General features: G+C 47.7%; 1 protein-coding gene across 1 annotated transcript; it reads left to right on the top strand.

Annotated features, from left to right (window-relative positions):
- The first annotated feature begins 1,696 nt into the window (after positions 1 to 1,696).
- On the top strand, positions 1,697 to 11,872 carry EPHX3 (epoxide hydrolase 3). Its single transcript, XM_060238357.1, has 8 exons — positions 1,697 to 1,777; positions 2,863 to 3,124; positions 3,333 to 3,418; positions 3,995 to 4,170; positions 4,433 to 4,561; positions 6,314 to 6,417; positions 10,708 to 10,856; positions 11,264 to 11,872. Exons 2-8 carry the CDS (start codon positions 2,882 to 2,884, stop codon positions 11,481 to 11,483), a joined length of 1,107 nt encoding a protein of 368 aa, XP_060094340.1. The 5' UTR covers positions 1,697 to 1,777; positions 2,863 to 2,881; the 3' UTR covers positions 11,484 to 11,872.
- Positions 11,873 to 13,370: the final 1,498 nt, after the last annotated feature.

The following is a 13,370-nucleotide window of genomic DNA, read 5'->3' as shown; positions in this document are numbered from 1 at the left end:
GGAGGAGAGACAGGTGATCTGATAACACAAGGAGTAAAAGGAGGGTGCCAGCCAGAATAGGGACCATTGCTGTCCTCAACCCAAAGCCTGGTTGAAAAGTTCCATGCAGTGGGTGCTGGTCCTTCGGCCAGAGTCCCTGCCAGGCTGCCACACTGAGTCCCTGCCACTGCCGTCACTCTGCAAGTCCCTGATGTCACCACTGCCCCACTGAGCCCTTGCTACCACCGCTGCCCCAAGAGTCCCTGCCACCGCCATCATTCCCTGGGAGCCTGGTGTGGCTGGCCTGAGCCAAGGGTACAGACCTGTCCTTAGTGGGGTGGGGCATCACCCCCACTGCTGGTTATGGCCCTGGTGCCAGTTGGGCAAGGGGGTACGTAGAAATGTTAAATAACGTCTGAGAGAAGTGTGCCTTGAGGGACCCCACACATTAGGAGATACAGAGGACATATTCTCTCCCAGTGCTACCCTCTGTCCCCGACCACAGAGAAATGAGGTAAGCCATTAAAGGACTACCCCATGAACTCCTATGTCGGCAAGACAGTGGGTCAAAAGATCATAGTTGACCATGTTGAGTGCTGCTGTAAGATCTAATAATAGCAGCTTTGAGGGTGCTGAACTCAGGAGCTGGGTTCTGCAAAGATCTAGGGCAGGGGTCCTCAACCTTTTTAAATAGGGGGCCAGTTCACTGTCCCTCAGACTGTTGGAGGGCCGGACTGCCGTTACTGTACAAGGCCGCGGGCTGTCAGTTCTCCGTCTTCTGCATCTCTCTCCCTTCCCCACACCACACACCCTGGCCTGGGAACTCACCTCACCTCGGTATCACCTCACACTCTGTCTCCGCCGCCTCAGCCCAGTGCCAGAAGTGTGCGTTGCTAACGCAAGTTTAGGTCGAACGTCACTTCCGGTCTGATTTTGCCATAACCCGGCGGGCCGCATAAATGTCCTCAGCGGGCCGCATCTGGCCCGCGGGCCGTAGGTTGAGGACCCCTGATCTAGGGAATAGCAGTATAATTAATTAACTATATAATTTATGTATCTAACTCTCAGAAGCACAGCCAGCGTGGTGTTAGTGATCAGAGTAGTAGGCTAGGATTGGGAAGACTTCATTTATTTAAAACATGTATTAACCGCCTTTCTTCCTTGCAGAACTCAAGGCAGTTTACAATGCAAAGAAATAAAAATGATAAAAGCCCATAAAAAGTCACGCCGAAAAAACAATAATTAGGGCTGCCGATACATAAAAAACTAAATCAGCCCAATGAATCAGTCCTAACCTAAATGAAACGTTCTTCAACTGCTTCCTGAAGACTGAGAGGGGCCTTATTAGGCGGGTGACCCGCTCAGTCGAAACTACTCCGCACTGTGTGAATGAAGCAGGAGACGCCGGTTGGCTCCTTGCGGGAAAGGGAGGAGAGAAGACTTTGGATGCAGACAGCAGCTGAACAGGCTGCTCCCCGCTGCCTTCTGCCACCGCCGCTTGCAACGGCCAGGCGTTCCTTCAATGCAACCCGCACCTGCCTGCCGCTCATTCGCCCCCGAAGCCGGCTGGGGCGCCTCCTCCTCCTCCTCCCTCCTCTGCTCTGCTCTGCCCGGGCCCGGCTGCGTCACCAACAACGGCCTGGAGGCGGACCGGGAAACGCCCCAGTCTCTGCTGCCTCCTCGTGCCGCGGGAGTTGCAGGCGTTTGCAATGGGCTGGCTGGGCGGAGCTGGCCAGGGGAAGGAAGGAGCTGCAGCAGAAACGAGTCGGCTGAGCTCAGATTCGCAGGAGCTGCCGAGGTAAGAGGAGGGACGGAGCCCCGCCGAGAGGGACCTGGGCTGCGATCTGAATGGCGCACAATTCCCCGGGTCTTCGGGTTGTGAACGTCGCGGAGCTTCCTTGGGCTAGGTTATGCACGCGTGTGGTCTTTTTCTGTGTGTGTTTTGCACTTGGAAGCCATGGCGACTTCTGGTGACTGAGCCCTACTGGGGGCCTGGAGGAGATTCAGAGAGGTAGCTGAATAAAGCCTGCCCCTGCCGCCAGAGTCCCAGCTACTGGTATTTCAACGTCTCCCATCCAAATACTTGCCAGAGTTGACCCTGTTTAGCTTCCGAGATCTGATGAGATTAGGCTTGCCTGGGCTGTCCAGGTCAGGGCACACATGTGTGGCCTTGATTAACTTCTCCATCTCTTGCAGTAGCTGCCACCACCTTAGCAGTAACAGTAGCCCTGCTTCTTAATACTGCCAGTGGAGTCCGGCTTGGGAGCTTTTTAGAAAGCACCCAGAAACAGATAAGGAACCACCCTTGTTCCCCTCTCACACATTTTCCTGGTCTAGTTTTGAGAATGGTTGGGATGTTCACCGCCAGAGGGAGAAGAGAGAAGGGAAAGGAGAGATCCATGCAAAGATGGACAAATAGGAGCTTTTACCCTGAATTACCCCTTTCACCTATGACAAAACTTGGCTTCCAACTTCTATCAGGTAACTCACTGAAAAGAGACTCGTTGCATTCATTTAATTTTACTCCTCTGCCCTGGCAGGTAATGCCTAACTAACCTCCCCCACCAACCCCCGTTTTGATTTCTCTAGCTTTTGTGCAACATCCACTCCTCATCTACAGAAATGGAAGTCTGTCATGACATCCAGTGAAAGTGTTTCAGTTTTCCTGCTATTGTGGCAGAACCTTGGATCTCCTTGCTTTATGCCCTGGATGTGGATTTCTGCCTTCTGCTCTCTAACATTCACAGTAAAACAAGAAATCTCAGTTTTGTTAGAGAGCTGCCTGAAGTGATAGCTGGGTGAAGTGTGTTGTGTGTGTGGATTTTTGGAAGTAATGGTTTTACCAAGTCCAAAATACCTAAAAGGAGAATCCTTCTTTTGCAGTCTTGGATGGTGGGAGAAGATGGTGCATCTCTATCACTTTTTGCTGATCCCCACTCGCCTGACCCTTAAAGCCTCTACAATCTTGTACCGGCTAGGCGTGTGTAGTATTGCTTGCCTCACTGCAGCCTTCTACTCTTTGTGGGTGCTATATTTGATACTGACAAAGGGGCCTTGGGTGGTCTTCCGTAAAATGAGGCATGATGTACCGCCAAGCTGCCTCACGGACACATCCTGTGGGGAGCACCGCTATTTGAAACTTCGGGTGAGTACACAGAAAGTGAAGGGAGAATTTGGAATGTCAGCAGACTCCAAGGGCAGCCACTGAAAAAAGAGAGATGGGTAAGATCCCAGGTGTGGGTGTGTGAATAAGTTGTGGGCAGGGGAAGTACATGCTGTTGGTGCATTTGAAAGAGGTATCTTGGGGTGCCTGCCCATAACTGCCCTGTTTCTTTGTCCTCTGGGGGCTGAAGAACTCAGGACTGAGGCTCCACTACGTTGTAGCTGGCCAGGAAGGGGCACAGTTGATGCTTTTCTTGCATGGATTTCCCCAGAATTGGTAAGTGTTGCGCTGATGAGTAGCAATCTCTCTCGGCTTGACTTCGCAAACGAAGATTTAAGAAGGGTAAATAGGAAGTAGTAGCAATAGGAAGACAGATAATATGTAAGCCTGTTCATTCTCATTGTCAGTGATAGACTGTAGTTCTGTTATACAATGTGGCATTTGACTTAATGGGGTGTATGTGTGTACATACTGCTAGAAATTGAAAGGTAAGGTTAGGTTCTTGGGCAGAACTTTCCAAAAGAAGTGTTCTGTGTGTGGTGACGTTACTCAGTTGCATGTCTTTGTAATTTACAGTGAATGATTCTTGCATCTTCATTTTTGTATAATTGAAATATAAAATGTATTTAGTATCACCCATACACTAAATAGAATGCAAGATGAATCTTGGGAAATAGACTTGCAGTATAAACAGTGTGGGGGTGAAAGAGGATAGATTAAGTTAAGAGAGATACTTATGAAAGACCCTTGATATTGTATGGGAGGGAAATGAAGACAAAGAAGTAATGTTGAGTGATGATCCTTGGGAGGTGGGGAAGATCTTCCATTTATGGCTTGGATGTATCACAACAGGTTTGCCTGGCGCCATCAATTGAAGGAGTTTAGGCAGGCATTTAAGGTGGTGGCAGTCGATTTGCGAGGTTATGGCTTCTCTGATGCACCAGCTGGCTCTGAGCACTATCGAAGAGATCTTTTATTGGAGGATATACAAGGGATCATTGAGGCACTGGGCACTGATGAGAAGAATGGTGAGTAGAAAATGTGGTGTCAGTAGGAGGTTGTGGTCAGTCATTGTAATGGTGGTTATAGTGGGGTTTGGCTGCTGGTGGTGAGAGGAAAACACCTTCCAGTCTGCCTGGTTAACCTTCCAGAGGGTCTGCATGTAGTCTTATTGGGCTTTCCTAGGACAGCAGTGGCTATAAGGGTTTGGGAATGAGTATAATAAATCTGTAGCATCTTCTGTTTGTCTGCTGTTTGTTCTCTTACATCTCTCCTGTTTTTATTCTTTAGCATTTACTAAATGCATCTTGGTAGGGCATGACTGGGGTGGAACCATTGCTTGGGAGTTTGCTGCCAGTTTCCCCAGTATGGTGGAGAAGTTGATTGTCCTGAATGGTGTTCAGTTCCATGTCTTGTCAGGTGAGACTAATGCTCTTGTGTGGTTAGAGGTTCACAACTATTGCTTACAGCTTTGGGAAACCCCTACTCTGGGCCAGGGAGAGAGGAGCCTCAATCAGCTGGGGGACTCCCTGCTCCATGATCAATAGATGCTACAATATCTTGGCCCCCTAGACAGCAGAGACTGGCTGGGCCATTGTAGTTGTAATATTAATTTCCTTATTGGAGGAAAGGGGGAGGGACTCTTCTAGTGCTTTCAGCCCTCAGATAAAATCACAGAGTTCAAAGGAGTCATACAGTCCATGTAGTCCAACCCCTAGAGCACCCCCAACAGGTGTTTATCCAGCTGCTGCTTAAAGACAGTCTGTGAGGGGGAGCTCTCTACTTCCCAAGGTTGCTGATTCCACTGTTGAACAACTCTTGCTGTACTAAAGTTTTTCTGAATATCCAGCCAGTACCTTAATTTAATTGCAAGTCCTCTCCTCTGCTACCAATAGGAACTGCTCCTTTCCCTCCTTTAAGTGGCAGCACTTCAAATACTTAAAAGAGAGCAATCATGTATCCCCCCCCCCAACAATGTCCTCTTCTCCAGACTGAACAGTCCCAAGTCCTTTCCTCATACGGATTGATCATCCTCGTTGCTCTCCTCTGCACCCACTGCGTTCTGTCCATCTCCTTTTTGAAGTAAGGCTTCCAGAACTGCACACAAGACTCCAGGTGCAGTGTGCAGTGGGACTATGACCTCTTGTGATTTGGATGTTATGCCTCTGTTGATACACCCCAAGGCGGCTTTAGCCTTTTTTTGTCACTGTATCACACTGGCTGCTCATATTTAATTTACAGTTCACCTGTACTACAAAATCTTGTTCACACACACTGCTGCCCAGAAGAGTATCCCCCCACCCAGTATGCGTATTGCACATTATTGTTACCCAGATGTAGAACTCAGCACTTATCCGTGTTCAGTTGCATCTCATTCATATCTGCTTGCTTTCCCAGATCTTGTTGAATTCTCTATCTTCTGGTATGTTCGCTGCTCTTCCCAATTTGGTGTAATTTGCAAATTTAATAAGTAGGTCCTCCACCTCATCCAAAGAGCCTCATGGCGCAGAGTGGTAAAGCTGCAGTACTGCTGTCGAAGCCCTCTGCTCATGACCTGAGTTTGATCCCAGCAGAAGCTGGTTCAGGTAGCTGGCTCCAGGTTGACTCATTCTTCCAAGGTCGGTAAAATGAGTACCCAGCTTGCTGGGGGGAAAGTGTAGATGACTGAGGAAGGCAATGGCAAATCACCCCGTAAAAAGTTTGCCGTGAAAACGTTGTGAAAGCAATGTCACCCCAGAGTCAAAAACGACTGGTGCTTGCACAGGGGACTATCCACCTCATCCGGATCATTGATAAAAATATTGAAAAGTACCAGGCCCAGAACCAAGCATGAGGCACCCCACTGGACACCTCACTCCATTCAGTTTAAATGCTGTTGAAAACTACTATTTGAATGTGGTTCTCCTGTCTATCTAACTATCCTGGAGTCCAGTCCACAGTCCTCTAGTTTACCCATCAGAACATCATGGGGAGCTCTGTCAGAAGCTTTACTGAAATCCAGGTAAACAACATCAACAACATTCCCTTGATCCAGTAATCTTGTCACTTGATCAAAGAAGGAAATGAGGTTGGTCTAGCAGATAAGCAATGCCATAGGCATTGGTCTGCTGTGTGGGTGTATAGGTCAATTAATACCACTTTGCCTAGTTCATATATCTTTCAACCTTGCAGAGTATCTTGCACAACATCCTCACCAGATGCTGCGGTCCAACTACATGTTCCTGTTTCAGCTTCCCAAACTGCCTGAGTTCCTGTGGTCCTGTTATGATTTCCATGTAAGTGGGGAATGGGCTTGGCTGCTCTTGCCTTGTGATTGCTAGGAATGCAAGCGAGGATGGATGGATCTGTCTTCAGTGACTGCTTAGACCAGATGTGTCTTTCTGCATTGATGACCATTGATTTTCTGCTCACAGTCATGAGCTATGAATCACAGCTGTGTTTAGGAGTTCATCCTAAACCTGTCTGCCAAGCTGGTTTGTCAACACAGGATTATGAGCTGCTTTGCCTTGGACAGACATCTGATTTTAGCTGAGCCAGAATAATGCTATAATATTAATGTATAAGAAATATTCAAGTTAACATAATAAATGTGTGTATACAGACAGCACCTGCTGCCTCAAAACCCCTGAATTTATAAGGAGGATTACAGACATTTTTAATAAAATGCAGTTAGAATCCTACTTATTCCTTTATAAGACAAGAGCCAGCCTTTACCAAGGACTATAGGCATACCACATTAAATTACACTAATCTGTATCCTTCCAGTGACTCTACTAGTACAATATAGTGGAAAGGTGAAGAGCTCTTATCAGATGCTGAGATTAGTAATATGATCCATGCATCCCTGTATTCAATTTCTGACAGTGAGTTATATAAAATGACAGAATAAGAAATAAGATTCTGTTTACTTATTTATTTCAATTTTTATCCTGTCCTCCCCACAAGCAAGCTCAGGGCAGGTTACAGTCACAAGATAATAAAAGTTTAAATAATTAAAACACTTTATTTCAATAAAACTGTCATTTGTTTCCTGTCATTTCTTTCAAGGGGGCTTTGTTCCATAAAGAAAGATTTTGCATATTTGTCTTTACAAAAAAAGAGATCCGTATGAAATGAGGTTTCCGGGTCAAGTGGTGAGATATAGGCATGGCAACCAGGGTGTAGTTGACTTAGCATCTACCTTAATGCATTGCTGGATTTTTAGAAGTGTTTTAATAGTAGGCAATGCAGACATTGTTTTCCCAAGCATCTGGTGGATTTGAAACCTGTTTATACTTCTGGAGACAGCTGGTTGCTTCTTATTTATTTTTTTATTGTTGGACCCAAAGAGAAAGGCTTAGTGTTAAGTGCAGGGGTCCACAACCGTTGGGCTGCGGACGGGTACCAGGCCATGGGCCGCAGAGTGAGGCGGAGGTGCTGCACTGCCCCCACGTGGGATCTGGGTGGACAAAAGAGGCAGCAGAGCCTCACTCTGAGGCAGGGAGGCAGCCTTGGAGCAAGGCAGAGCAGCCTTACTGCCTCTTTGTGCACCCTGGTCCTGGGCTGGTAGAAGAGGGAGCGCTGCTGCAACCTTAGCCTACCCCTCGTTTATAGACCCCCGCCAGTCAGCTGATCGACAAGGATCTTTAAATGAGAGGAGGAGGCAGATTGGCCTTGTGCTGCCTGGCCACTTAGCAGGGAGGAGGCAGAAACAGCCCGTCTCCCTCCCATTTAAAGACCCCCATGGGGGATGGGATGGGATGGGGGGCGGCAAAACCCCCAGTGCCACCCCCCCACACACTGGTCCATGGGGAAATTATCTTCCACGAAACCAGTCCCTGGTGCAAAAAAAGTTGGGAGCCACTCATTTAGAGCCCCAATTTATGTATTTCAATATTTATATCTTCCTTTTCTTCCTACTGTGGACCCAAAGCAGCTTACCCTCATAATTACACAAATAAGCTAACACTAGCAATGAAAAGAAAATTCAGTACAGTGCCAGGATCTATCTGGGCCTACTGACTCAAGGCTTTGAGCCGAAAGCCGTTATCAGACCACACCTGGACTTTTATATCTAAGCAGAAGCTCAGCCTTGGTCTTCTACAGCCGGCAGACATGTTGCCGAGATTTCCTTCCCTGCTCTGATCAGCCAACCATCTTTAAGCTGAGTCATCATTCTTTCCATGTGCTTCTGTCATTAAGATTTGTGTGTGTGTGTGTGGACAGTTTCAAAAGGTAGTCTGCTTTGTTTTCCATAGGTAATAGCATGGAGTTGGTAAGACTGCAACTCCATGTACATTTACAGTGCTCGTCCAAGCAGAAATGCAGTCCTCCAAGTCCATTAAAGGCAATGGGTTTAGAAAGGGGCAGCCCTACCCAGGAGGGCACTGCCAGTTTGGATTAAGTTTCAGTGAATTAATACTACATAGCTTGAATACTCAGGCATGGGCTCAGTTAGTCCTGCTGACTTCAGTGGAACCACATAATATTTACTTACAGTTAAAGACTTCCAAGTCCATCACTGCCACTTTTGAATAAGAAGTCCTGTGCATTTATCCTACTTGCGGGATCCCGGTCTCGCCAGGCCATCAGTATCAACTGACAGTGGCTGCTACTGGAGGCCTCAGACCCAGACACAGAGGCGCAGGCAGTTGCAACACTGGTTGTCCTCCTCTCCTGTCACCAGCTCATCATTGAGAGGGGGTCCTTTGTCTCTGGGCAGCTGCACTCCAGATCTCTCGAAGCAGGTGGGCTTTGTGCTACAGTCCTCCTCAGCCATGGTCCTTCCACTGTTTATGTATAGAACACCCCGCCCCACACACACCCAGGTGGCTTTCTTCCCTCCCCCTTCAGGTGAATTCTGGTTTCTTGAAGCTGGGCTAAGCAGAAGGCAATGCAAGTGGTTCACTGCTTGCTTGACCGTTTTGTTGACGGGCCCCTTTCCTCCTTTTCCTGATGGCTGAGGTGATCTGGGGGCAGAGCTTCAGCAATGGACCTCGTCCTGCAGGTAGGTGGGGTCAGCCAGGGCCGGATCTAAGGGGGGCAAAGGGGGGTGCTTGCCCTGGACGCCGATGGGGTGTGTGTGCCAAATTGGGTATAGAGTCCACTGTGTTCTATGGGACCATAAGATAGAATGGCCCAAAAGGGAACATCATTTTTTAATTTTGCCCCCCCCCTCAAAAAACATGTAGATCCGGTCCTGGGGTCCGCCCAACTGGGGTCAGTCTGGGAGTGAAACCCAGGGTGATATCCTCGCCCCTCCTGGGCTGCCCACCAGCCAAAAGAGTCTGGACCTGTCACATGGTCCAGACAGCATTATTGAAGCAGCTTGTCACTTTTTTAGAAAAAGTATTCCCATTAATGTGTTGAAAGCTGTGGAGAGGTAGTGGTGCCCTATTCTGTCTGTCATTAAGACCTTTGGCCAATAGCCTAGCGATTCCTCTGCAATGCAGTTAGAATCTATGGTTTGTAATGTCAGGCCTGATCCTCTAGAATGAACCATTTTCACTTCTGCCAAATCAGCTTTAATTTGTAGAAGTCTGTTACAATCCCATTTCCATCATTTTAAGGGCTGCTTGTAAAAACCAGCAAAGGTGGGAGTAATAGAAAAGAGCAAGAGTTCAGTAGCACCTTAAAGACTAACCAAATTTGTGGCAGCATATGAGCCACTTATGAGTCACTGCTCACTTCTTCAGATAAAGGTGGGAATTTTATAGCGAACAAGACAGTGGGCAATAGATCTTTGTGGGTAGTAGGAGGGAGCAAGACAAGGCCTCCTGTCAAGAGTCTTCAGGGTGACAAAGAATGGCCATGATAAGAGGCATAGTTGGGTGTGTACAATGCTGCTTGTTGGAATTGAGTACTATGTGCTGCATTTCCCCATGATCATGCAGGTCCAGCATGTCCAAGTTGGCCAGGTAGGCGGGTGCCTATAGGTGCCACCTGGCCTACAAGGGTGCTGGTCCCCCCCCTCCCACCCCCACTCTCTCCCCACAGGCTGACAACCTGCAGCTAGCTGGCAAGGCAGAGGGAAGCAGCACCCCACTCCTTCCTGATGCTGCTCTGCCTCTTCCTGCCTTGGTCGACTGCTGTTGGCAGCTGGAGGAGCTTCCTCCTGCCCCCGCCGAGGGAGGGAGGTAGGCTGGAGAGGAGCTGCCCAGACCTTCTTGATGGGGGTAGCCGAGCAGCACAGCTTGGCAGCGGAGGGCACACAGTGAGTGGCAGTCAGGGGCAGGGGGGCACCTTGCCTGGGGTGGTGTGAGGCTGCCCGCACTCTAATGCCAGCACTGGTGTCCAGCTGCAGTCTGGCACCCTGAAATTTAGTAAGTGAATCTTCATGAAGATAAATGCTGGGAATCACCTAACTTGCTAAGTGGCAATATTATTTTCCCTTGTGCCTAACTATGTACTTCGTGGAATATGCACAGTAAATATGGAAAAGACTAATCCTTAGAGGCATGTGCATGTGTGAGAGAATGTTTATTAACATACTTTGATGCCTAAAGTACTCATGAATATAACTGGGTGTTGTGGAGGTATATCCAATCCACCGCCACCCCTCCAAATGAAATTGTATATCTCCTCAGATTCTAAAAAGTACAATGACTAGCAAGAAGGGAGGAATTCAGAATCCAGCACATCATCACACAGGGGAGGAGACAGATGCATATCTCTATGGACTCTCGAAGCTTGGAGGGTTAACTCCACCCATGAATTACTACAGGAACAAGTCCAGGTGAGATAGCCCAGCCCTCTCTAGCTTGGTTCGTATGTGGAGCATTTCTAGTGCTTGCTGGCTATCTCTGCAGGGTTATGGTTGCAGTACATTTAAGTTTTCTCTTGGAGAAAAAAAGTAGTTTGCTGCAAAAATGTTGTGATCCTAACATTTTAGGGGGGACCCAAAATCCCACTAAACTAAATAATCCCAGAGTAAAACACTCTTCTTCGTGCTTCTCAGTCTTTAAACATGTATCTTTGCATGAAAAGGACTGGGGAGTCTTGTGGTCTTCGGAAACAGGGTGTCTGAGAACTCCATGTGAAACTGAGAGGGTTAGTCCTGGCTTGCATCAGTTAAGAAAGTGGTGAACTGATAGCTGCTCAGTACCCTGATAAATATGTATATACTTCTGTCTGTCCATGTAGCTGGGTTCCTGCAAAGCGCAAGGATATACTGGTGCCCACCCTGCTGATCTGGGGAGAAAAAGATATATACTTGGAAAAAGGACTTGTCCCACTTGCACAGCAGTATGTCCGCAAGAGCGTCCAGGTGCATTGCATCCCTGAAGCTAGCCACTGGGTTAGTGAGGATCAGCCTGAGAAAGTCAATCAGTTGATGTGGCATTTCCTCTGCGAGAGAGAATAAGAATAAGGACGAGCCGACTGCTTGGTACACAGAAAGATCCCTTCTTCTCTGCTCACATCCTCTGAAAATGTTTCCGCTCCATACCAGAGCCTGAATCCAATGGAACTGATCTTGCCACCCGACACTTGTTCTCTACGGAGGATCTCTTCAGAGTTTCCGGCATGGGGCTTCCTGATGACAGAACCGGAAGGATGCTGTGCTCTACAATAGTTGATCTAGCTCTGTATTATGAGGCTGCAATACCTGTGGAAGAAGACGACTTTCCTTTCATACTTCTCCGGTTCTGTATACCTTGCCACAGATGTTTTTCAGACTGCAGCCACCTTTCGTGTTTTCACCACTGTTGTGACAGTTCTAATTATGTTATCAGTGAGATCAGTTCATACTGAGAGCCAGTCTGGTGTAGTGGTTAAGTGTGCAGACTCATATCTGGGAGAACCGGGTTTGATCCCCATTCCTCCATTTGCATCTGCTGAAATAGCCTTGGGTCAGCCATAGCTCTGGCAGAGGTCATCCTTGAAAGGGCAGCTGCTGTGAGAGCCCTCTCAGCCCCACCCACCTCACAGGGTGTCTGTTGTGGGGGAGGAAGGGAAAGGAGATTGTGAGCCGCTCTGAGACTCTTCGGAGTGGAGGGTGGGATATAAATCCAATATCATCATCATCTTCTTGCGGATGCTGGAGTGGTCTTGGGTCAGTCGTAGCTCTCGCAGAGCTGTCCTTGAAAGGGCAGCTTCTGTCAGAGCTCTCTCAGCCCCACCCACCTCACAGGATGTCTGTTGTGGGGAAGGAAGGGAAAGGAGATTGTGAGCCACTCTGAGACTCTGTCCTAGAAAGGGCAGCTGCTGTGAGAGCCCTCTCAGCCCCACCCACCTCACAGGGTGTCTGTTGTGGGGGAGGAAGGTAAAGGAGATTGTGAGCTGCTCTGAGACTCTTCGGAGTGGAGGGTGGGATATAAATCCAATATCATCATCATCATACTGACATTTTTTCTTTGGTCTTTCCCTGTTAGTCTTCTGTCCCTTCAATCCACATTTGAGGATTGGTTTTCCAGGGGGTTTTTTTGTGCATGTATGTAAGTAAAGTAAAGTAAATTTATTTTTGTATCCTGCCCTCCCCCGCCAAAGGCAGGCTCAGGGCAGCTCACAGACATGGGGCAACCATGATTTCAATAAATACAATCAAGACAAAAGCAGCTTAAAATACAATTAGGTTACCGTTATAGATTAGTTAAAATAGATAAAACAGCTGTTATAAATTAAAAGTTAATAATTAAGGTGCTACAGTTCACAGTCATGTATAAGATGGCTAGGTGGCTACAAGTCAATTTAGCCGGGTTCTGTCTTAAAAGCAAGCTGAAAGAGGATGGTTTTGCAAGCCCTGCGGAACTGATTCAAGTATGCTGAAGCACTGCAGCAACTTCAAGGAAATAATCACATTAAAGAAGCTCTGGATTCCTCCTTCCCCTCTGAGTGGGTTCCCTTTTCCCCTTTGCATCCAATGATATCTGTCTCCCTTCTCTGATGCCAACACTTCTGAGGAAGGAGGAGAGGGGAATTTACTAATAAAGAAGACTTATGGCTTAGCCTGCCCAAGGACCAGAAAGTTCCAGGCCACAAAGCAGACATCAGTTGATGCCACTTGCTTCCTTCCATTTCCCTACTTCCCTGATGCTGCACAGGAAAACTGAGGAGGATTTGACCCCCCCCACACACACAATAAGCCCAGCTGGGCCAAACCCAAACAAGGAGGGGCATCACTCTTACCAGGCTCTAGGTGCAGAAAAACCTGTTGAACTATTCTGTTGGACTGAACTACGTAATTGGTTTTACTGTTATGCTGTTTTATTGTTATGTTGATTTTATTGTGATTTTATTATTCATGTTGTGC

This window comes from Heteronotia binoei, chromosome 5 (assembly GCF_032191835.1).
Source record: "Heteronotia binoei isolate CCM8104 ecotype False Entrance Well chromosome 5, APGP_CSIRO_Hbin_v1, whole genome shotgun sequence".
In the NCBI taxonomy this organism is placed as follows: Eukaryota; Metazoa; Chordata; class Lepidosauria; order Squamata; family Gekkonidae; genus Heteronotia; species Heteronotia binoei.
Note: the sequence above shows the minus strand (reverse complement) of the source record. Positions and strands in the feature narration are given on the sequence as shown.

Bases quoted from the DNA above. Each gene is read 5' to 3' on its own strand.
- EPHX3 (XM_060238357.1), top strand. From the start codon at position 2,882: ATGGTGCATCTCTATCACTTTTTGCTGATCCCCACTCGCCTGACCCTT. The intron at 4,562-6,313 runs GTGAGACTAATG...TCAACCTTGCAG, and splicing joins TCAGTTCCATGTCTTGTCAG to AGTATCTTGCACAACATCCT. The intron at 10,857-11,263 runs GTGAGATAGCCC...CTGTCCATGTAG, and splicing joins TACTACAGGAACAAGTCCAG to CTGGGTTCCTGCAAAGCGCA.